This window comes from Salarias fasciatus, chromosome 11, assembly GCF_902148845.1.
Source record: "Salarias fasciatus chromosome 11, fSalaFa1.1, whole genome shotgun sequence".
NCBI classification, from domain to species: Eukaryota; Metazoa; Chordata; class Actinopteri; order Blenniiformes; family Blenniidae; genus Salarias; species Salarias fasciatus.
The window spans coordinates 20,775,074-20,797,559 of NC_043755.1; the positions used below are offsets into that span (position 1 = coordinate 20,775,074).

The following is a 22,486-nucleotide window of genomic DNA, read 5'->3' on the forward strand; positions in this document are numbered from 1 at the left end:
CCTCCGCTAGGTGCTGATTGATTTCCTGTCTCTCCGTTGCGAGGATTAAATCAAAGGTGGGATTGATTCGTGCAGGAAACATGTCAGACGGTGGTTGACATTTTTTAGACGCCGAGTGTGGGTCTCAGTGAAAAGTCAGAACATGAAGTGCAGATCATCACACAGCCGTCAGTCAGGAATACACTGACTGGAGCAGCTTTGACGGATATGCTTTTGTTGGGGGTTTTCACACAAGAAGTATTGTGAGAGTGAAAATAGAGCTTTAAGCTGTAAAAGAAACAACTCAGAACCAAGCAGGACCAATACATTATTCCCACAATACACATGCAGGATAAGATAAACCTCCTCTGTGAAGAGACAAGATAAGACAAAAGGTCTAAACACACTTTAAATCACTGTGATTCCCTGAGATTGTGACTGATTTGAAGTGGTCTACAGAATCCTGAACACCATCTCTCTTATGTATCTGCTTCATTTAAATTGGGACTGTGAGGGGATGAATTTGATCCCAGCTGAGGACAATCAGTTTACACTGTACTCAGATCAGTTATCCATCACAATCCAAGTCACAAACACATAGATCACACTAAACAAAGGTTAACGGGATACTTCAACGTTTTGGCAAATTGGCCCATTTAGTGCAATTCCGTAGTCATTTCGAAAAGCATACTTACTTTTTTTGTGAGGGCGAGCTGTTGTTTATTCAGAGGTGAGTCGGGAAAGGTTTTCGGGACGGACACAATGGAAGTGAATGGTACTTTTGCTTCCCCTTCTCAAACTCATCAAATACAAAATCCAACAACCCCAAAACACTTTGGTGGACACGTTATAATCCGCACATTCACTACGCTGTGAAATATTAATGCAAAATTACCAGATTGAGTTGCTTATGCGAAGATTGCTAAGACGGAACTACTTACTAAACATGGCGTCTGGGCGTAGTGATTTCACAAGAAAAAGTAGTTCCCAGTATTTGCTTGCTAACGCTACAATATTATTTGTTGGTGTTCCACAGCGTTCCACAGCGGAAGAAGAATAACGGCGAAAAGAGCGTAAACGTCTTAGGTCTGCTTTAAAAACATGAACGCTGACTGTCGGTGACTCTGAAACACGCGGCCATACGATTGCTGTTCGAAGAGCTGAGAGTAAATGACTTGTGTTTTGAGTGTAAATGAAAGGTCGTGACTCAGCCGCTGTGAATTATGGGCTGACGGAGCGTTTGCCACAACCTGAGGGAGAAGATAAAACAACCGTCCGCCCCGTCAGTCGCCGTGTGTGATGAGACGGTCACCTCTCTATGAGGGCTGGATGTTACTTTTCACTTCCACTTTACAAAAGACTCTTGAGAATGCATGAAGTGAAATTAAATTTCCACTCGTGGTTCTCTCCTGCAGTGATATGGATACTTTATAGATCTGCAATCAGTGAAAGCCTTGTTTAGCCGCTTTCAGAAGTGCACTCCTCTGTTTGCCAGACCGTAAATGGATTTCACTCATGGAGCACTTTTCAACGGCTTGAGCACCGTGAAGCACCAGATACACTCACCGTCAGATGAATGCTCGCAGGTTAGAGTCACTGCCAGCATGTATTTAATGCAAAGAACATGCATGGACGTTCTTTAAAGTCCGTAGTTATTTCAGCTAAAGCAGCCTTCTCCAACTGTCTTGATTTACTAATAATAAGAAAAAACTAAATTCAGTAATTGTAAAAAGATCCAAAGACAATCCTCCAAACATCCCAGCAGGCTGCTGTTTGCTTGGACCTTCATTTCCACCCATTATTCATCATTATGGAGTTGGAAATGTGTGCCGAGAAGATTCTTCACGGGCAGGAACAACGAGTGAGCCGTCATCCGTCTGCATATTGGTTCTGTGATCACAGAGTCCTCGTCATCGATCAGCGATCCCGTTAATCGGCCCACACGAGCATTAAAGGCCTGTTTTTCTTTTCTCCCGGACGATGGAGCCACGACGCTAATGCACCATTAGTAAACCTCGTATTGAGTCGGCTGATTAATAAGTCATCCATCTGCACCCAGCGTCCTTTTATGACCGGAGCGTCTGGGAAACCAGGTTCTCCGTTTCCCTGCGAGAGGAGGTTAAATGCAGGTTTACGTCGCCGTGATTTGTATTTCGCCGGCGCTCCCGATAGCAGATGGCAGCGGGGTTTAGCCGAGGAAGAGACAGCGTGCTGTAGGTGATGGATGAAGGAAACTATTTGAGAGGCCTCATGGGTCGGCCTCTAAAGGGCAGACAAACAGCTGCTCTCTTCTTTATTCCTCTTTGCGGTGAAATAACGGCCTCAGAGGAGCTTCTGAGAGCGAGCAGCAGTGTAAATAAGCACAGTTTCTTCTGACAACAACTGAAGCTGCTCTGTGTTTTTCCTGCTGAGGATGTTTGTTTAATGCAGCTGTGGATCTGTGGATGAAGGTATTGGTAGATACACAACTTTATGTATGTAAGACAATAGAGCAGATCAATACCTGTTGAGACCGGCTACATACTATCTGCTGCTCTCACTCTTTCACTCTCCAAATGATGCTGCTGCCTCCATTAATTAGAAACTTCAGAAAAGTCAAATTCCTCTTCTGTATTCATCTTCATATCGGAGCTGGATCGATTCGTCTCCGCAGTAGAATCCCCTCACAGATACAGTGCAGCTCACTGAGCAACAGAGGAGACTATTAATGAGTCTGACAGACGTCCAGCAGGACGTCAGGACATATGAATAAAATATATGTTTTGAAAATTCTTTGTTTCTTCATTTTAACCAGAGTTTTTATCCAAAAAGTCACGACTTCAGTAGTTTGACAGCAATCCGTTTGATTCATTTTTTATCAGATGTTTGCCAAGTTTATTTCCGTTCATTTGCATTTGATTCAGGAACGTTAAGATTTTCTCTGCATATTGTTCACATCAGATATTTTAGAAATGTTGATACTGTAATAAGTACAAAACCTTCATATAGGCTGCAACACAATCTGACTTTGATTATGAGAAATTTCTTCAGGATTCTACAAAGAATTCAGATTATTTATAACTAACAGGTTGTTTATCCATAAATTTATCAGACATTCTTGCCAGACATGCTGGAACCTTTGGCTTTAGCAGTTCTTAAATCTATTGACAGTTACATGGAGAAAGTCAACAGTATGACTCATTATTTTGTGAGGAATCTCAGATCAGCAGGACTTGTTTGTTTGTGTTGGAAGACATTTCACTCCTGATGTCAGTCCTGGACTGGTCAGCCTGATTAAATGGAGGATTTCTCAGGTATTTGGACTCTTGGTGAGTCTCTACAGGCTTCATATGATGATGGACGAGGGCTTCCGCGTTGTTCCGACGTCGGGCCCGTTGATTCTCTCGTGCCATAATAACCTTCATTGTGCTGTTTGGAGTCACTTGAGGTCACACTGGGTTCAAAGGAGGTCACTTGTGGACATTTCAAGCTGAACTGGAAAGAAGAAATAAGGATATTATGAATGAGAAGATATGGTGGGCTGAAGAAAAAGTCTTTCCACTTTCACATTGTTCTTTGATTTATGGACAAATGAGAATATTCAGAAGCAGGTTTCTGAAAACTGTAATCCTTGTCCTTATCATGTGGTTGCCTTCTTTTTCTGGATGCTACAGGACATCTGTTCAGCTCTGTCCTTTTACCATTAATTCCACAGTAAACCTCGGGCGTTCTTTCAACAAGAGAAATGACACAGGTGGAATTAAAGCTGCTGCATTTAGAAAATCTAACATGTTGTATTAACATAAACCCCTTCCACAAGGTAAAAAGTTGCTATTCCTTTAAAGTACAAACAAAAGTCTGAAAGCAATCCTAAGAAAATCCCTTATGCCCAAGAAAAGACTGTAATACTCCCCCAGCAGGCAGGGAAAAAACAAGAGTGTCTATTGTTTGATTCCTAAATCCTCCGTAAATCCTCCTAAAGTTTCATTCGCGGCTCGTTGCTTCTCATTTTTTGTAAAACATCATAGAACAGCTGTAATGTCTAACACAACTCTCATGAGGCAAAAGGAACTCCTGCTTTAAAAACTACTTTTAAATCATCAACAAATATCGATCAGTGTAAAATAAAAGACAGACTACAGGTGCATCTTCTCAGAAGGTCTTTAGGTTTAGATGAAAGCACAGCTCATACAGACACCGGACGTTTTGTTAGCGGGGAATGAATGCAGACCTGACAGTAATGTGACAATAAAGAAGTGACTGTATTAATGTGAACAGATATCCAGATGTAATTTCACTGATAATCAGCCAGTATTTATCAGACGTATTCAGCAGTTTGACAGTGACTGGTTTTATTGATCGAGGCTGTTGATCCGACCCTCTGAGGGTAATCGCATCGCCGACGTCCTGTAATAAACGAGCGACAGCACAGACCGGAGGAGTTTCACAGCTGTAAGCTGCTGATTCCACTACAGTAATATTAATGTAATCTGAGCGTCGGTGGGATTCATCATCTTCTCTGCAGGGATTTTTGTATCAGTCAAAGCTTGTGCTTCTTCTAAGACCCTCTTTTTTTTCCCTCTGAGGCTTTGAGAAGAATGAAATTATGAGATTGGAGTGAGGGAGGGGTAAGAGGAGTCGCTGATAGAGCCGTGTGCTTCAAGCTTCCGCAGTCTCAACAGTGTTAATTCAGTACTAAACTTATCGCTCATATTCATCCAGTCGCACACAGACCCACAAAATCATTCACACACTGGCTCACCAGCGGTGATGGCCGCAGTGCAGTGACCACTGCGGTTCATTTTGTTGCACATGAACAGAGATATGGGGATCGAACCAGCAACCCTTTGATTGGAAGATTCACAGAAGACCAGGAAACATCTGCTGCACTTAAGGATCTGGGCACGCTCTGTAGTGTCACACACACACACACACACACCCCTCCAAATGGCTTCTGGTTTTACACCAGCAGCTCAGAAAGGATAGAAAGTCCATAAACCACATCACATTCACGCCCAACGCTCGCTTTCCTATTTTATACATGACTGGCGCGTTTGTCAGAAGAAAACCGAGCCCAGAAAAATATTGAGATGAATTGCTTTCAGAGAAATTCCCTTTTCACCTCCCAGCCATCCACGGTTTAGCGTTCAGCCCCGCTGCTCCCGCGGCCGCAGATCAGATAAGTGTCACCGTGCATGAGGCTGAAAATCCATACTTATAGGAGTTATTTTAGTGACACTGGGCCCTTTGTGTCTCTGCGATAACTATGCGGCTCTGACAACGACGCACTGTTTCCTCCGGTATCTGCATGCAGATTCTCCGGTGTGGCGCTCCGCCGCCGCTGGACGGACGCACAGTGCGGATATTGTTGGCGAGGGAGGAATGCACTGGATGTCCTCCGCTGTGGGAGCTGGACGTCTGCATTTCCATCTCAGTCGAGCTAACGCTGTCGTTGGGTAGTTTTACATCTTCAGTTCAGTCACAGGGTGAAAGCTTTCGGGTCAGTTCTTGAAAGCTTGTAAAAAAAATAAATCTTTTTGATGTTTTACATGTTTAGTTGTGAGATGAAAAGTATCCCCTCTGAGTGTCCTGTAGTGTGCCGCTGCCACCTGCTCCAGCAGGTACCATGTGAAGCCTCCTGGGCTGCAGCAGGAAGGGCCGCCCCGCTGAAAGGGGCCCTTTGTGCCGTGTGCCATGCAGGCCCGAGCCCATAGATGACCCTTGTTGTTTCTGCGCAGGCCTGGGTGAGGCAGATGCGAACCAGAACAATGGCTGCGTCTCGGAGAAGCCGGCGGTGACTGACTCCACGGGCGCTGAGGGCCCCCGCCAGCCCTGGACCCCCGCCAGCACAGCTGACCCTGACGCCGCCGCGCCACGCCCCCACCTGGCCCGCCTCTTCTCCCGAGATGCCCCGGGCCGAGAGGACAACACCTTCAAAGACCGACCCTCCGAATCGGACGAGCTGCAGACCATCCAGGAGCACAGCGGAGCGGCTTCAGAGTGCGGGTCGGAGAGCCCCGAGCAGGACCTAGATTAGGCTAGCTTTTTTTTTTTCCTCCCTTCTCCTCTCTTTTGCCTCTTTTCCTCCTCTTTCTTTTTTGTTCTTTTTTTCGCCCTCTCATTTAAGAGAGAGACACCAAGCCCCTTCATTTTACACAAACGAACCCCAGCTTTTCTAAAACCATGGCATCCGCAAGCAGCTCCGCACAGGCCGCCTTCGGCCTGGGCCGCAGGAAGAAGAGCCCCGGCCTCCTGGACCAGATCGGGAAGTTCTTTGGAGGGGACAAGAAGAGGAAGGGCAAGGTGAGGATGGAAACCCCGCGCTTCTCCGTCCGCTGGGCTGACTCGCTCTCAGAACCACGGTTTGAATTCTCAACCACGCATTGTGAGAGTTTGTATTTATCACGTAGAATCAGTTTGAGTGTCGCCGTCTGTTTTGACCCGGAGTGAGACGCCGTCCGGTGGCGTGTGGACGGATGCGTACCGGACCAGGACTTCGGGTGGGGTCTGGGCTTTCTCCTCTCCTTTCCAAAGAGGCTGTGATTATCCGAATCTGTTTCACCTGTCATTATGTGAGCGGTACTGACACCCGTAGCATTTACACGTCTCTGGACGCGGCGCCGTAACGTTTGGCGCCGTTGGGAACTCGGAGCAGCCGCGTGTTTTCCCCCGTTGGACAGAATCACGGGGATGGGTTTGATTTCTGTGGGAGCGTCTGCTGCTGCAGCTCCTGTTTGCACGGTGATCCTCGGCTCTATAATAACCATGTGTTTGAGGAGCAGCTTGTACAAAAAGCAGATCTTAGTATTGCAGATATTGTTAGAAATCCGCACCAATCGTCCAGATCCGACTGAAAACATGTTGCCTTAGACGTGCTGGGCTCTGCTTCCACGACACATGAGCTGCTTGGCTCTGTTCTCACAGCCGACTGAGAACTGGATCGTCTTTCAGGACTCCTAGAAGGAGCCAGTGTTGAAATAGAACACATTTGGACGTTTGTGGCAGCAGACTATAAGAGCCGATGTAAAGGATTCCGAGTTGTAGCTTGCGAGGAAATCTGCACTAAAGCAAAGTAAACTCTGTTGGATGGAGATGTTCCCGCTGTTCACGACCTTCCCACGTCTCTCTGTCCACCTTTCTCCACCCGCAGAGTGTAATCAGGGTGCTTTTGGCACGTTAATTGCAGAGAAATTACTGCCCAGCGTGAAGATATGCATCGCCCCTGCGCCTTACGCCAACTCTGGAAAGACCTCCAGAGCGAGCTCCAGGATGAAAGCTGACTTTCCTCCGTGCAGCATGTCACCAATCATTTACTCTGCTTCGAAAACATTCAGGGAAAAATATCCATAGGACAAACGATTACGTTTCCACTGAGCGCAGTGTTTGCTTGATTTTCGCTCCGGAGCCGTTTTGTTGAACTCAGTACCGATTACAAGTTTACGAAAGCTGTGCAAAAGATATATTTATATGGATTCACCGAGGATTTGCCTTCAGGTGACGAGCGCTCGCGTCTCAGAACAGGTTAGCCCCGCCTCTGCTGCCTCTCGTATCACAAAACCTTGCTTTTCCTGCAAAAATCAACAATGATGATGAAGACGAGACGTTTTCAGGCTTACTTTCCCATCCACCCCGTCTGTGCACGCAGATTTTTTTTGTCTTCTGTCTTACAGTATTTAGTCAGAAAGTTGGTTTTATTAATATGCATGCTTATTTCCTGTAGTGCTGAGTTGCTTTCATACTGTGGATTTCTCATCCGTTTTATTCTTATTAATATTATTATCAATGTCCTTTGATTTAAATTCACAGTTTTTGAGTCTGCGCTTTAAAAAATGAACTTTTTCAATAAGAGAAAAGTTTAACAAGCTGCACGATCACGCCAAAAACTAATCTGTAGTCTCAGGACGCTACTGCTAGAAACGTAAAGGAATATGCTGACGACGGGTTTTTGATCATTTCCAAAATACCAGGTTAATTATGTGCTAATTGGAAGGGGGTGAAAACAGAAATTTGCATGCCTATCTTATGAAAAATAACGAAGTGGCATTTAAGGGAGAATACAGGTGCATCTCAAAAAATCTGAATACAGAAGAAAAGTTTGACTTATTTAGCTAAACAGCTTCAATTGTGATATTTGTCTTACAATTCAGAGAAAATATCTGCTCAAATGAAATAGTCAAAGATTTTTAGATTTATTATTTTAGTTTTTATGATTTATAATCTCAGATTATTACAAATTAAATCAATCTAATCTATATGGACGTTTCTCTTTCTTTGTGTTCTGCTTCATTGTGATGCGCTTGTCTGTTTCGGTCTTAATTTGCATCAGTAATGCCACAAAATCAGTCCAGCGCCGGTCAGGGCAGCTCCTGTCCTCTCAGCTCAGAGGGGATTCTGGGAGCAGAGGGGGCGTCGACGCCCACCCGCAGCAGTTTGTTCGCCTCAGGTGTTTTGAGAGTTTCTTAAAAGCAGCGGTGGATCGGCGCGGGTCCACCCTCCGTATGTGTATGTGTGTGTGCGTGTGCGTGTGTGTGTGTGTGTGTGTGTGTGTGTGTGTGTGTGTGTGTGTGTGTGTGTGTGCGTGTGTGTTTTCTTGTTTGCCACTGGATACTTGTCAGTGTTTTGTATCTGTTGTGACCGGTGAAGCTGTTCCTAACCTGATCCCTGTTCTACGCTCTTTGGACTACTGCTTGATTAAAACTCTTTAACAACACCCTCCGCTCTCTCGTGGTTTTGTTTGGACTCGCTTGTGGTTTTTCGTTATTTTTTTTTTGCTGTTGTGAAACATATTAACTTCAGTGCTAACAACATTTAACAGACTCTAATTTTCACTTTGCTTCAGAGCCACTGATTGTGAATGAAATGTGGAAAATAAATCTTCAGATAACAGTTTAGTCAGATTCATTCCTGAACGTCAAACCAAACAGTGCATCAGGATATAAACCCCATGCTTTATGTCTGGACTAGTTTTTGTTTAAATATCAGACTCTCTAATGTGTTTTACATTATAGTGTATCTTTGTTAACATCTGGAACAGAGGCAATAAAAAGTAAATCTCCTCATCTGCTGCTGGTTATATACTATCAAACTGTCCCACTGAAGCAGGTCATTTAAATTTGTTTTACAGTAAATGCTTAAAAAAAAAAAAAAGTTCAATTTAGTAGAATAAAAATCAAACTCAAATGTTTTCTCCTGCCTCCTCTCACTCTCTGGCGCCTCCTAGAGGGATCTGCTCCACACTTTGAAAACTGCAAGTTTATTATAGTCTTCATTTATTACTTTGATTTAAGAAATATTTGTAAAAAATGGGAATATCTTAAAGCATTTTCCTGAAAAGAAGGTAAAACTCATCGTCATTTTTAGGGTTTTTAAAAAGTTGCCGTCAGACTTTCTGAGGTTCATTTCAACTGAAATATGGGATCCAGAAATATATTCAAACAGTGAAAACAGACGAGAAGCTGGATGCAGCGAACCAGCTGAGGGTGGACGATAGTTCAGAAATGTGAGCAGGACGGTTTTATCAGTCACACATGAATAAACGGCACACAAACCCTGAGCGCAGGAAATTAGAGGATGCTTATTGTTTCACTAATAAGAATTTTGTTCATCGCTTCTTCTGAAAATAAACTTATTCCAAATAGATGGGAGGAAGAGGGGGGAAAAAAATGCAGCTAATTACTAAAATGCAAATCATTGTCAGGGATAAATTAAGCAAATACTTTGTGAAAAAAAACTGTTATAAAACACTATTTCTGCTTTTTATTTGACGGTTTTATAGATCAAATAGTAGAGAATTGTAACATAATGGAATAATGTTAATTATTCATAATTATGTTATTTTCACTTAAACTAATTCACAATATTTACTGCACATTAATTCAATAATTTAACGATACACACCTGTGTATTCTGGTCTTCAACTGAATCCTACATTCATGGGGACAGCAGTGTTTTTGGATTTTCTGTAAAATAAGATTTAGAAGTCGATCGTTGTTTACAGCGACAAATTCAACAGCAGCCGTTGCTGTGAAAGTGTTTTTATAGTGTCATAATCTTTACATCCTTCTCGATCTCAGCTTTAAAGATGAAAAACTTCCACCATTAAACAGCTGTCTCGTTTTCCACAAACTCCATGAGGAGTCAGAGGCGTTTCCGCCATGTTGAGGCCTCAGCTGCTCCTCTGAGCGTCACCCTAAAGGAAGGAGGTCAGAGGGTGGCGGCAGAGAGGGAAAACAACCTGCTCTTCTTCACCTCCAGATCCCTGAACAAGGGCGTGAATCATCTGTTTGCTCATGAGGGGAAAACGCCAGGTTCCTCCAAAATGTCAGGTTAGCTAAGAAACACTGGAAATTATTGAGTATCATTCATAATAAAGCAGATTCCTGATCAGTGCTTGAGCTCTGATATTAAACCGAACAATCTGTGTCCTAAATCCTGAGCTGCCTTTGTTTTCTGTCTGTCATCCACATTAAACAAGCCACTTAAAACACTTTTCTTCTGTCAGAGACCAAGGTTAGTAAAACATACGACGGTCTTGTTAGCATGGATTGTTGGCCGCGTTTCGTCCTTCACTGCATCATTTTACAGATTCTGTTGAGACTTCAGAATGATTCTCTCTGGCTCTGTTTACCCTGCATTCTAAAGTGAAAATGTTAAACTTTTGTTGCATTTGGGATTTGTGTTTCAGAGTAACTAAACACGTAACTTTTTGAAAATGGCTCCCATGGTGGAACTTTAGAAAACAGTCCACCACCGTGGATTGTTGAAATGGTTGAAAATGGAAGCTTTCTGAAACACTTCTTCTGCGCGTACCACAAAGTTGCACATATCGTAACCCGTTAAAATCTTTATTCGATCAGCCATGGGTACATTTTTTCCCCCTGAAAACCAAAACTCTCTGCTTCTGAAGACTTTTACTTTTGCTAAAAGTGTTTGTTCTCCTTCCATTTGTGTTTAGCTTTCCCAAAGAAAAAAAATGGCAAAAAAAATGATTCCACTAAGGATAAAAATTCACGATCACAAACTTTTTATTCATCACAGATTTAGTTTTATGTATACATTAAAAGGAAAAGCATCAAAATGCTGATGGCGTTTACTGACGTGGACCGGAGTGACGCTAACCCATAAAGCTACATCCTGCCTGCAGAGACGCAAACACAAGAAAGCCTAAGTAGGGAGCTGTTGAGCAGAAAAAGTCCATTAATACGTCAGAAAAACCTTCAGTACGCAGAAAGGAGAACTCAAACTGAGTCACAGGCCAATAAAAATGAACATCTTTTCTTCAGACATCAAAGATTGAAGCTTCCTCCTTTCAAAGCCTCGGCGAAAGAGGAACAAATGTAGAGATCTGAAATCTGAAGAGAACACTTACAGAAGAGATCTTTTGAGAGTTTATCAGAGCACAGACTTGTTTTTAAAGATGTGTGTCCTCATTACCAGGATGGAAGACCCAGCTTTTCTTTCCCTCCCCGGAGTCTGTGCGTCTTTCGGTTGATTTGTATCGAAGCCACCAAACAGAGCGCCATGAAGAGAGCAGCTTTATCATCATGATGGCTTCTTTGATGGAAATATAACGACGAGCGAAACGAACGCTGAGCGGGAAAAATTGAGACGACAACTTCCCACCACCACAAAGACGCAATCGCAGATCTATTTTCCCCGGGTTCCTTTCATTTCCCATCATTTACACAAATGCAGAAAACAGACACGCAACGAAAGACGTTCATGTATGAGTGTGTCATTATGGCATCGGCGGAGGAAACAAGGCAGATCTTTTCATGTTTCACTCGCCCCTTTTTTTAAAGAATAACAAACTTTGTTTGGTAAAAGGCTTTAATTGCTGAAACGGGTGACACCACATGTCCGTGGAGGCGGCGGCGGCGAGAGTTTCCCCCTCCGGCTGGTCTCCGGGGTCTTTGATGTGAGGTAATGGATCTGAATGGTAACACCGCGGCCCCGGCGCCGCCACACGTGTTACATTACCGTTCGTTAATGGGGTCCTGGAGAAAGCATGGATGGGGACACATTAGCCGCACACAGCGAGTAGGTGGAGATCGCCATGCTGCCGGCGTCCGGCGTCCGTAGGGTTTATTCTCCTCGCTCCCAGTATCTCTGTTTTAATCAGCCGCCTGGTTCAAAGCAGAGGGGGTTTGTTTTTCTTCACTTTTGATAAAAACAGTAGATCTTCTTGTCATAACCTCATCCAGCTGTTGTCTTGGTTTTGTCAAAATACAACTTTGCTCCGTAGATTTTTAGCACAGTAATCCATCAAAGAGAAAACACCTTGAGCAGCTCCGGCTTCACTTGTTTGCGCTGATTGGAGACCAGGCATGAATGAATGGAGGTTAATGAGGTGGGCTTTGTTTGCAGTGTGGCGTTCAGCAGCAGTTAAATGCTGCTTGACTGTGATTTTCTTATTTATGACGTTGTCGACGTGACATCTTTGAAAGTGGAGAAACCTGCAGAGGCTCTGAAGAAAACAACTTAAATCATCAATTCACCAGAAGCCCACAGTACCGAGCGGACTGAGCGTAACAGGGGCGTCGCTCCTGTACCTCCCTTTCACAAGCGCATCAGAGGTGTGGAGTTCTCAGGATCTCACCAACCAAGATGGAGTAGCAGGTGATGACTCTCCAAAAGCATGAAAACATGAAGGCAACACTGTAGCTGCAGCAGAAGCCAGGAAGGAATGCTGGCAGAAAACTGCACACTCTGTTAAAGCCTAACTTTGTGAGATTATCCAGTAGTGATTCATCTGTTAAAACAAAGCACTGTGTTCACTTTATTATGGCTCAGATGTTTGAGGCAGAGCTTCCTCGGTGTCCGTCCTTCAGTTTAGATTTTCCGTTGAGGCCCAGTTCCCAGTGCGAGCACATTTCGTGCTGGAATAGAAAAAGTGAAACAACATACTTCAAAGTGCTCGGGGACTCAAGGCTTTATGTGTTATCACATCAGAAGGATTGCATCTTTCCCCAAAAACTCTTTCTCTCAGAAGTGCTGCAACCAAGATCTTCTCAGAACAGGCAAGTCGCTTTCCAGGAGATCTGATTGGTCAGGAGGCGGAGCTTTTATGCTCGTTGATCTCTTATCCAGAACTAAACCATGGAGATATACCCCAGAATGAAGCAAGTCTGCTTAAAGATGAGTATTTTTTTAGCTTATTTCGAGTCTATAATGTAAATCAGCCTGATGTAATGTGCATCACATTCATTTAGTGGTGATGTGTTGGATTCTTATTTACATTCCATTATTTTTAACAGTGTTTTCCTGTTTACAAGCGAACCACACATTTTCTTTGGGTTGCCATGACGACAGTGACGAACATGCTGTTAGCGACGCTAATGAGCCGCATGGCGGGTTTGGTTAGCTCGAGGCATTACCACGCAAATAATGCTCATTTATTACACCGTCATCTGCGTAAGTGGAGATGCAGTCCTCATGCACCAGATACTGATTCGGTCTCAGTCTAATTATCTAAAATAAGATCATAGAAACATTTCTCTTTCCAGTGTGAACTCGTCTTCATCCTGAGTGTGACGATGTGATTAGATTGAGAAGCAGCCTCAGCAGCTGGAAGCCGGTCAGACTGTATATCTAAAACGTAGGTGTACCATCCCTGTCCTTCTCCCCCCAGGGCTCTTTCCGGGGGGCTCTCTCTCCAGCCCCTCAGAAAGCCTCCGTGACCTCCCCCCGTAAGCGAGGTGCCGAGAACGCCGTGGTCCATTTCTTCCGCACGATCGTGAGTAAACGTGTGACGCGGTCGACGGCCGCCACTGCTGTTTTCTGCCTTTTCCTGCTCTTTCCGTGTTTGTCTGCTCTCACCTCTTCTGCTGCGTCACTAATCCTGTCCACCCTCTCCGGCTCTTCAGGTGTCCCCCGCCCCCCCCAAGTCCAGGGTGAGTCCGCTTTCACTCTCTTATCCCAACGCAAAATCACTCATTCAGTCATTATTGGTGAAACCTGAACAGAACGATACAAACTTGTGTATGTGTTTGGCTCTTCCTCTCTTCCGCTGCCTCCTCCTCCCCCCTCTGTGACCTCTCCTCCCCCCTCCCCCCTCTGGACGGACTCTCCCACCTGCCTCCTCCTCCTTCCCATCCCGCCTTTACGCTGAGTAAGACACATTTCCTCTCTATCTGCTTCCTTTGTCTCTTGTCTCTCTGCCCTCCTAGTGGAGAGGACTAGCAGCCAAGATGGGCCTGGTAGGTGGTCCCAGAATCCCCCCGCCCCCACCACCCCCCTTCACTGAAAAACACGGAGATATCACGCTTAATTAAACTTTAAGGAGCAGGCGAGGTCACGGCCTCACACCGCCTTCACGAACATGACGTCCATTTAGCGTCCATCATCCACTTAAGCCCTGGTAATCTGTCCATACATCAGCGATAACGCCCTCATTTCCTCCCGCCGCCGGTCCATTTTCAAGTGCATCATGGCCATTTTTTTTCCTGCTCCGCAGGCCGACTTATCCGGATCACTGTGTGTTCATGATAACACGGCCCCGCCGCCACTTCATCAGCCTCCTTCCATTCACAAAATTCCTCTGTGAGCGGCTGCAGGCGGGCAGGCCGCCGTCTGCTTCGTTTGGCGGCTTTACCGGCGCCTAATATCAGGTCGCCGTGAGCGTGTGAAGCAGCAGACGGGAGGAGAAGGAACAGAGAGGAATTAACATGAATTCAGACAGAAAACACAGAAATTTCAGGAGCGTTTACAGTAATGATTTATATCTCAAAATATCAATACTCTTTTTCTATTAATTATTTGAAACAGTGAATTATTATTATTATTATTATTATTATTGTAGCCTATTATTTATTCATTAACATTCATTTTCACAGTTTAATGCTGAAGCATTGTTTTAGTTTTATTTCCAATAAGTTAACTTGAATGTTTTTTACTTTCATTTCATCTTAACTTTCTTCGAACCACACTAAAACGTCAGCCTTTCCATGTTGTTATCCACTGCATTTTGACAGTAATTCACATTAAAACAGCTCTTAAACGACGTCTTTAGGCAGGATTGTAGCCGTCGGTGCTGCACATTGAGCTTGATGCATTTTGTGCAGGATTTCTAAAACCCTTCACTTTCATGCAGCAACATTTTAAATAAACCTTAAAAGCCTCAAACTTTTCATATTTACTTGTAATTGTTGTGAATCTCTTCAATAATTTTCAAACAGTCCAAAATTAAATTACCAGTGAAAATCACACAAAGGAAAACACTTAAAAAGTTACATTTATTGGATAATTGTAGCAGTTAAACACTGTTGTTCCTGTTTTGAGGGAGAGACTTTTATTCTTTTACAAAGCTCAGATAATATTTAGGTGGATAATTATCTTTGTTCTCAAATGAATCTCCACAGTGATTCAAGTCTGAGGGCTTAAATTTAACCTGGTAATTTAATTTTCTTATGCTTTAAGCAGTGTTTTTACATGAGGTGGATCCAGCATCTATTACCAGTCCAGTCATTTCCTAACAGTGAGAATTTCTACAGCACTAAACCTGAAAATTGTACTTTTGACAATAATTGCACCAGTTAAACTTGCAAATAAATTAGCATTTTTCCCTTCTTATTTACATAAGTAAAAATAAGCCAATCCATTAATTTTCATGCAGTTTTCAAGCTGCCATAAAGATTAAAGCAGCCTCATAACTTCTATTATTGAGCATAATTGTGCTGTTTACAACAGCAATATCTTTGGGTAATTTCAGCTTAATTTTCCACTGCAGTGATTTTCTACAGTAATAAATCCCGGCACAAATCCGTTAATGCTTTTTTGTTTGAGTGCCATCATCTGTACTGTCTTAAAAAAAATCAATTTGGTTAATTGCAAATGATTGATTTTCCTGCTCTTCCATCACACCCTGCACCTGCCGTCATGTTTTCCAGTTAGGAAGTAATATTAGTGACTCATGCACCGTTTCCAAAAGTCAAATGAGGTTTCCTGCTCTTAAATTAAAAAAGAAAAATTGTATTACCTGCTGTTGCTGCTTACTAGATTTTCTTGCTCATGCATAATTCATGCAATAAATCTGATGAAAACCTTCAGAATTACAGGACTGATACTGAATTGCGTGTTAATATTGTCCCATATTGTTTCACTGTGCAGCAGAGGAAGCGCCTTCTAACTATACGGGCCTGACTGATTAAGATCCTGCATGAAATTCGAAAAAACTGCTCACTCAGGTCGTTACACTGAGATTTCAGTTTGCAGGAGATTCAGTAGGAATAACTCCATCATACAAACAGGGGGTTTTGTGATGCCAGAACAAAAATATAAAATGTTGGTGAAGGAAGTTATCGAATATATTGAAGCCTGAAGGTAAATAAATCTAAAGAAAAAAACATACATCTGTCTTCATATCAAGGCCTTGTTTACACGACGACGTTTCAAGTGAAAACACCTGGTTTTTTCATTTGGGTTTCAGAAAATATTCATCCTTACTGTCATAGTCTGTTTCATCTGCAGCGGCATTTCTGAAAAGTTCCACTTTGGAAGCAGCTTTCACAAAGTTGCCTTTTCAGTGATTCCGTTGTCGCGTAAACAGACAAGTTCTCCATTTTCACTTGAAAACGTCGTCGTGTTGATGAGGCCTTTGTCCGCCAGGAAAGGAGAAGACGGCAGAACATTTGCACCTTCTTTTCAAACACAATAATGAGAAGCTCAAGCTTTATCAGATGTCATAAATGATCGGTGAGACATGTCTGATATTCTACTCACACTCATAAGTCAGACTCAAACCTACATTATCTTGTGCCAAAGATACAGTTTTTTTTCAAACGTGCAACCTTTCAGGCCCTGTATCTGCTTCTCATCACCGCTCACTCAGCTGAATATAAACCTTTTGTGCCGAGGCCACGTCTTCACCTTTCTGAATTGATTTCTAACACACTCTCCCTCCACTCCTCCAGGGTCCTCAGAAGTCACAGTCTGCCAAAGCCAAGAAGGCCGGCGCCGGGGACGGCAAAGGCTCCCTGACTAGGATCTTCAAAATGGTGAGAGACACAAAACGACGGTCGCTTGAAAAAGCATTTTCACACTTTTCTGGGCTCACCTTCTGGCTCCTCTTCCCTCTTCTGTCTCAGTGATGATATCCGCAGCAGAGTGAGTAACTGATTGAATTTAACTCGCCGTGCATTCGAAGACATCATAACCTCATTACAGCTGCTGTCAGGCGCAGGACTGATGCGGCGCACGCCGCCAGCTTCTACCACCGCTGCCATAATCCTGCTGAACGCTGCAGATGAATCCCTGATAGGACTTCAGGAGGGCTACAGCTAACAAGAGGGAACGCTGCTTACGCTTTTCTGTGTATTTGATAAAACCTTAAGAGTGAACAGAGTCATTGATCACTGCCAGAACAGAACATGTGCTCTAGAGGAGAATTGTCTTTTTGGCTGAAAATAAACGGAAGGAGAGCAGCGTGCGAATAAAAGTCTGCTCATCAGGTTCATGTCGGCCTTTTTAGATACAATGAACTGAGCCCTCTAGTGGCCACAAGGAATATGACACAAGCAACGAAGAAAGGAGAGGAAATGAACAAAACTTTTTAAAAGTGTTTTAAGTGCTAATGACTGCTTTTCTCTCCATTAGAGAAAGTAAACCATACTTAACCAAATCAATTCTCTCGTCTGTAATGCTTATTTATGGCCTGCTCCTGTCGTTGATAAGCAATTAATAAGCTTAGAGATGGTCTGTACTGCCTCATGTCAAGGAAACACTTACAAAATTAGACAACCAGGCTGATGGTATTAACAGCTCGTAAGCACCTGAGTCGTCACTGAATCCTGAAAATTGATGAAAATGTTTAACAAATTTCCATATAAATAGAACTTCATATCCAATACTGTTAAGAAAAAAAGAAAGAAAAGCTGTTTCTTGTGAGGTGAATGGAATTGGCATTAGGTTGAAGCTAGCTCATGAACATTAACCACTAAAAATAGGTTATTTTAAACCAGTGAACTATTAATTCAGCTGCAGTTATGAGCAGATCCTTAACTCTTTTATAGTGGGTTCCAGCTTTCAAAAAATACTATGAAAAGAAACGATACGTACATAAAGCTAAAATTCCTCAAGTGGCTAAAAACGGCAAAAAAGCTACAGAAATTTTTGTAATTAAGAAAAAAAGCAGCTAAATTGGCGAAAAAGCTTCGAACTACTAGAAAAGGAAAATGGGATAAGATACCAAACAACTTTACACCACAACATTTTTATGTTGTCAAGTGTCCGTTTGCACAATAACGGTGGTCCGAGCCACTGAAAATGCAAGTTTTTGAAAACTGTTTCCAAGATGGAACTGTTTTTTTTTTTTTTGGAAACGGGAGAAAACGCAACTTTTCTGAAACTCTGTTACCGGGCACGCGAAGTAAGTAAATCTTGCTACTGCACATGTGCAAGTAGACGGATCCAAACAGCAGTGGCTCCCAGTCCAGATTCTGCCAGACTTGGTAGTTTGAGAGTCGTAAGTCTCCTCGAATAACAATCTAGCTTGGTCTGTACACTCTCCATTAAAGTTTATAGATTATTGCTCCCTGCCTGTATGTGTGTGTGCGGTTTGAGAGCTGAAAGCAGTGTGCTAGCATGTGCTAGCTAATCAAAAATACAGTGGAAACAGCAAGGAAATAAAAGCATATACAAACTTAAGTAACTATAGTACTATGTGTGAGCAAATATGTTTAAATGTACCGTCACGGTAATGTTATTTTCTGCTACAATAGCTGCGTAGCTACAGGGAAAGCTGGAGGGAAACAGTTCACTGCCACATTATAAGTGACTCCCATGACGAATCTTTCCTTCTGTTTAACATTCAGCCAACATTTCTCTCATTCATCCTCTCATTACATTCAAGTCGCCTCTTTCACAACTGCTTGCCTTCAAAAGTTGATTTGTTTTCCTCCGTTATGAAGAGAGATTGCCGCCGTCCTGCTCTGCCCGTTCCTCCCTGACAGGTTTTAATTAGACTGTAACTCCTCGGACTTGTTTGGGTAATTGTGGCGGCTGGAGAGGAGTCGCCGGGTCCCCCTCCGAGGAAAACAGCTCCGGAGGTTTTGGGCCTCCAGGACGATTGTTTTCAGTCTTTCTGACACACTTAATTACAGTTAATCACACCATCGCAATCCAAGCATAATGAAGCATAAAGTCAGGTTAACTTTTAATTAAAATTAGCTCTTCAGTTCTTTTCCACTTCCGATGTGAAACCGAGTGCCGCCGCTGGAGGTGGATGCTGGGAAACTGAGCAACTGTTTAAGTTCAGTCTACTTCAGACAACATTCCTGCTTCCTACTGTTGTTTCAGTCTGTGAGGACAAAGCAGGGAGGAAAAAGAAGATTTTTATGGTAACATTCTTCGCATAAAAGATAAAAAATAGAAAATATGTGAAGTTTCAAGTTCATAATGAACAAAAGCCCTGAAAACACACACACGCAAAAAAAACAAACATCCAAAGCTTCAGTCTGAGGAAGACCAGGATGTCATCAGCATAACCAGATTTTTTGGGGGAGTGATTACATGCTGCTTTCAGCCTGAAGAAAAGACTTTGTGGGGTTTAGTGAAGGATGAGCACAATGGGGATCGATACACACAACAACAATGACTGTGTTTACGTTGTTAGGATGAATATTTTTATGAACATCATGGTTCAGACGCCCTCTTTTCTTCAGCCGTTCTCTGATGTTGGATTTCTTTGCGTTCTCATCAGTCCATGTTTTTTGAGTCATTCTGCCTGAACTGCTGAAGGTTTGAACTCGTTCAAGATAACCACCAACTGTCCGTTTCACGCATTCCCCTTAATGGACGAGAAGTGTCTGACCTGATCTGTCGGTTTGTCTCCCGGCCGGTTGTGTTCTGGTGCTGAAGCTGACGGGTGGCCTGCAGGTTTTCACAAACTGTTTCTTGTGCCTCACAGGGAAGCAGGAGTGCGTCTCCGGCCAAACGCTGAAGTCCCTCCCTCCAAACCCCTGCCAACGGCACGAGGGCAGACCTTCAGCAGCACGTGGGGGGGACAAAAAAAAGAAATAAAGAAGAAGAATAGGAGCAAAAAAAAGTCCCCGTTTTGCCTCAGTTAACACTCTAATGTTCGCTAAAAGCCCTTCATCTCCCCCCGCTACCGACAGCGACACAATCTGCCCCGCCTCGCCCCGCCTCGCCCCGCCTCGCCCTGATCATCGGTGTGAACTGTTTGCTGATCCTGAAGCCGCTCACATGTGCAGCCTGAATGACCTCCTGACCCCCCCGCCCCCCCCCCCCCCCGGCTCTCTCCTCATCTATATATTCATGTGTTCTGCGCTTGAGTTTTACCGATGTGTTTTCCGTCGTTCCTTCTAACGGCCGGTGGCTGGACCGGGAGCCGACCCGGAGCGCCGGAGGGACCCTGAGGGCCGGCGCGAGTCCGACTGACTCGGCCGTCACTGCCGCTCGCCGAACGTTTGGGAAAAGAACCGGGTCGCTGCCGGTTTCAGAGAAGAGCGGTTTTCTGTCCCGTCGACGCCGTCTCCGTCCGTCCCTCCCACTTTCTTCTGTTCCTGAGAAGCTGTTGAAGATTTAACACCTTTTTGGTTCGCCGTTCGGGAGAGAGCCAGTTTCCTTTGGCGTGTCTTGAGTTCCCCCTCATGTTTCTTCTCTGTAGCTAAGTGTCCCGTCGTTCGTGTCACGTCACTGTTCGTCCGCCACCAAGAGGCTGGCTGTGGATATTTCATGGTGAAAGTTACACCTCTAAACCTTCTAAATCAATCCTTCTATCAGTCCCCGAGATAATTCACGCTAATTCACCTTTCTGTCTGTAACCAAGTCACCTCGACGTCAACCTTCCCATCTAAAATATGCTGAATCTGAAGCCGGTGCCACAGCGCGAAGCCAGATTCAGACCTGATGCTTTTCGTCTTCGTCTTCATCGTTTTTCTCCCAAGCACAGCGCACGCACTGGAAATCAAAAAATCTTTCTTCTTGACTACCAAAAAAAAAAACAAATGTGCTGTGTCTCCTTTTTCTTTTCTTTTTTGTTCACGGTTAAAACAAAAACTGTATTTCAAAAAGGTGCTCAGTTACTACTAACTCTGTAATCACATGTCGTAAACTGTTTCTGTACAAACGAATAAAAAAAAAAAAGAACAATAAAGTTGTTGAAAACACGTTCAGCACCTCTGGTGCTGCTGAATCCACCTCCAGGAAGCAGGTGTTCGTCCCTCCGACTGTCTGCTTGAGCCTCGTGAGTGCTGTGCTGTGCAGTGTTGTGTTTTTTTGTGAATGGATCCTATGAATGAATGTAAATATCTGCCTGTTTGGTGTACGTGTAATAAAACATGACCAGCCACTTAACTGAGAATAAAAAAAAATTAAGAGTTATAAAAGCAGCTCCCTCCTGTGGGCGTCGAGTGTGTGCTTCTCCTCTTCTGTTAATGGGGAAACAAAACCCGGCAGGTCGGGTCACGGCAAACACTGAATTTATGGAATCTTTTCTTTCACGGGGGAAGAAAGAAAAAAAAAGTGATTCACCGTGTCAGCGTCATTCAGGCCCAGCTTTTCAGGCTGGAGTGGTGTGTAGGGTTCTCGTCATGTGGACGCACAAAGGCTGGCGAGCACTGAAAGCATGAGAGTGTTGCCCTCAGAGGACACAATGAGACTAATTCATTTCCTTTGACACACTAGGTCACGCTTACTCACATTAAAGCTGCAGAAATGATTGAGACATCATCAACATCAACATTTCTACCAGGACCGAACAGCTCTGACATGAACCAGGCTTCGATTCAGTGAAACGAGCTTTGGCGAGGCGTCCGTCTCGCTTTCTGTTCACAGGTTAACGGGTCGAGGAAGCTCTGGAGCCAAATGGTGTCTGATTCCACACATACAGACTACACAGGGGCATCACCCTCAGCCCTCTGACACATTGGCCTCTATGGACTCTACCACCCACTGCAACAGTTTAATGGACTTTTTGAATGTTTACAATAAACCACCATAGTGCTACTTTCCTATAAATAGGCCTCATCCCTGCTTTTCCTCTCACATCTTTTTTTATTTTATTTTTTTTTTTCATTTTGATCCTCCAACCTCGAGAGAAGTGTCTCCGCACTGGATTGGCTGCCACAACCCAAATGAAACAGAACAGTCTTCATCACTGGCATCATTCTCGCTTCCCTTTCCTCCAACTCCATCCAGTCGCCCCTCAAAACAGCACTAAAACCTCCAATATGCATAAAACATGATTCAAACCTCCATTTTCACAATTTTTTGACAAATGATTTCCTTCATACAGTCACAGTCATCTCGCTCGCAATAAAGTCTGTGAACAGTTTGAATGTCTTCCTCATCCTCCTCCCTGGAGCTATACATACAGCGGTGGTGCACCACAGGGCTTTGTCCAGGCCCCCCTTCTCTTCAGTATGTTCCTTCTATCACTTGTACTTTCAGAAATCACGGATTCAGTGTTCATTGCTATGAAAAAAAAAATCCTTCCTGTTGGCATCATTTCCCATAACAGCCCAGTTGAAGATTTTATTGTACTTGTTATATTTTTGAGCTGTTTCAATAC

At 43.7% G+C, this 22,486-nt stretch overlaps 2 protein-coding genes across 5 annotated transcripts in view; both read left to right on the forward strand.

The window, feature by feature from the left end:
* The window catches only part of LOC115396285 (myelin basic protein), a 53,109-nt gene extending 47,017 nt beyond the window's left edge, over positions 1-6,092 (forward strand). Inside the window, exon 4 of the mRNA XM_030102068.1 lies at positions 5,697-6,092. Within this exon, the coding sequence (XP_029957928.1) occupies positions 5,697-5,995 (299 nt within the window). The 3' untranslated portion in view covers positions 5,996-6,092. The remainder of the gene's footprint in view (positions 1-5,696) is intronic.
* Positions 5,895-20,871, forward strand: LOC115396286 (myelin basic protein-like). 4 transcript variants are annotated; one of them, XM_030102071.1, is made up of 7 exons: positions 5,895-6,261; positions 13,589-13,693; positions 13,824-13,850; positions 14,127-14,156; positions 16,869-16,952; positions 17,043-17,061; positions 19,862-20,871. In XM_030102071.1, the coding sequence occupies exons 1-6, from the start codon at positions 6,142-6,144 to the stop codon at positions 17,043-17,045; spliced, it is 369 nt and encodes a 122-aa protein (XP_029957931.1). In that variant the 5' UTR covers positions 5,895-6,141; the 3' UTR covers positions 17,046-17,061; positions 19,862-20,871. The 4 variants fall into 4 exon arrangements, with proteins under 4 accessions (XP_029957931.1, XP_029957930.1, XP_029957933.1 ...); XM_030102070.1 differs by lacking the exon at positions 17,043-17,061; XM_030102073.1 differs by lacking the exon at positions 14,127-14,156 and having other exon boundaries at positions 16,878-16,952.
* The last annotated feature ends 1,615 nt before the right edge of the window (positions 20,872-22,486 follow it).

Bases quoted from the DNA above. Each gene is read 5' to 3' on its own strand.
- LOC115396286 (XM_030102070.1), top strand. From the start codon at position 6,142: ATGGCATCCGCAAGCAGCTCCGCACAGGCCGCCTTCGGCCTGGGCCGC. The intron at 6,262-13,588 runs GTGAGGATGGAA...TTCTCCCCCCAG, and splicing joins ACAAGAAGAGGAAGGGCAAG to GGCTCTTTCCGGGGGGCTCT. The intron at 13,694-13,823 runs GTGAGTAAACGT...CCGGCTCTTCAG, and splicing joins TCCATTTCTTCCGCACGATC to GTGTCCCCCGCCCCCCCCAA.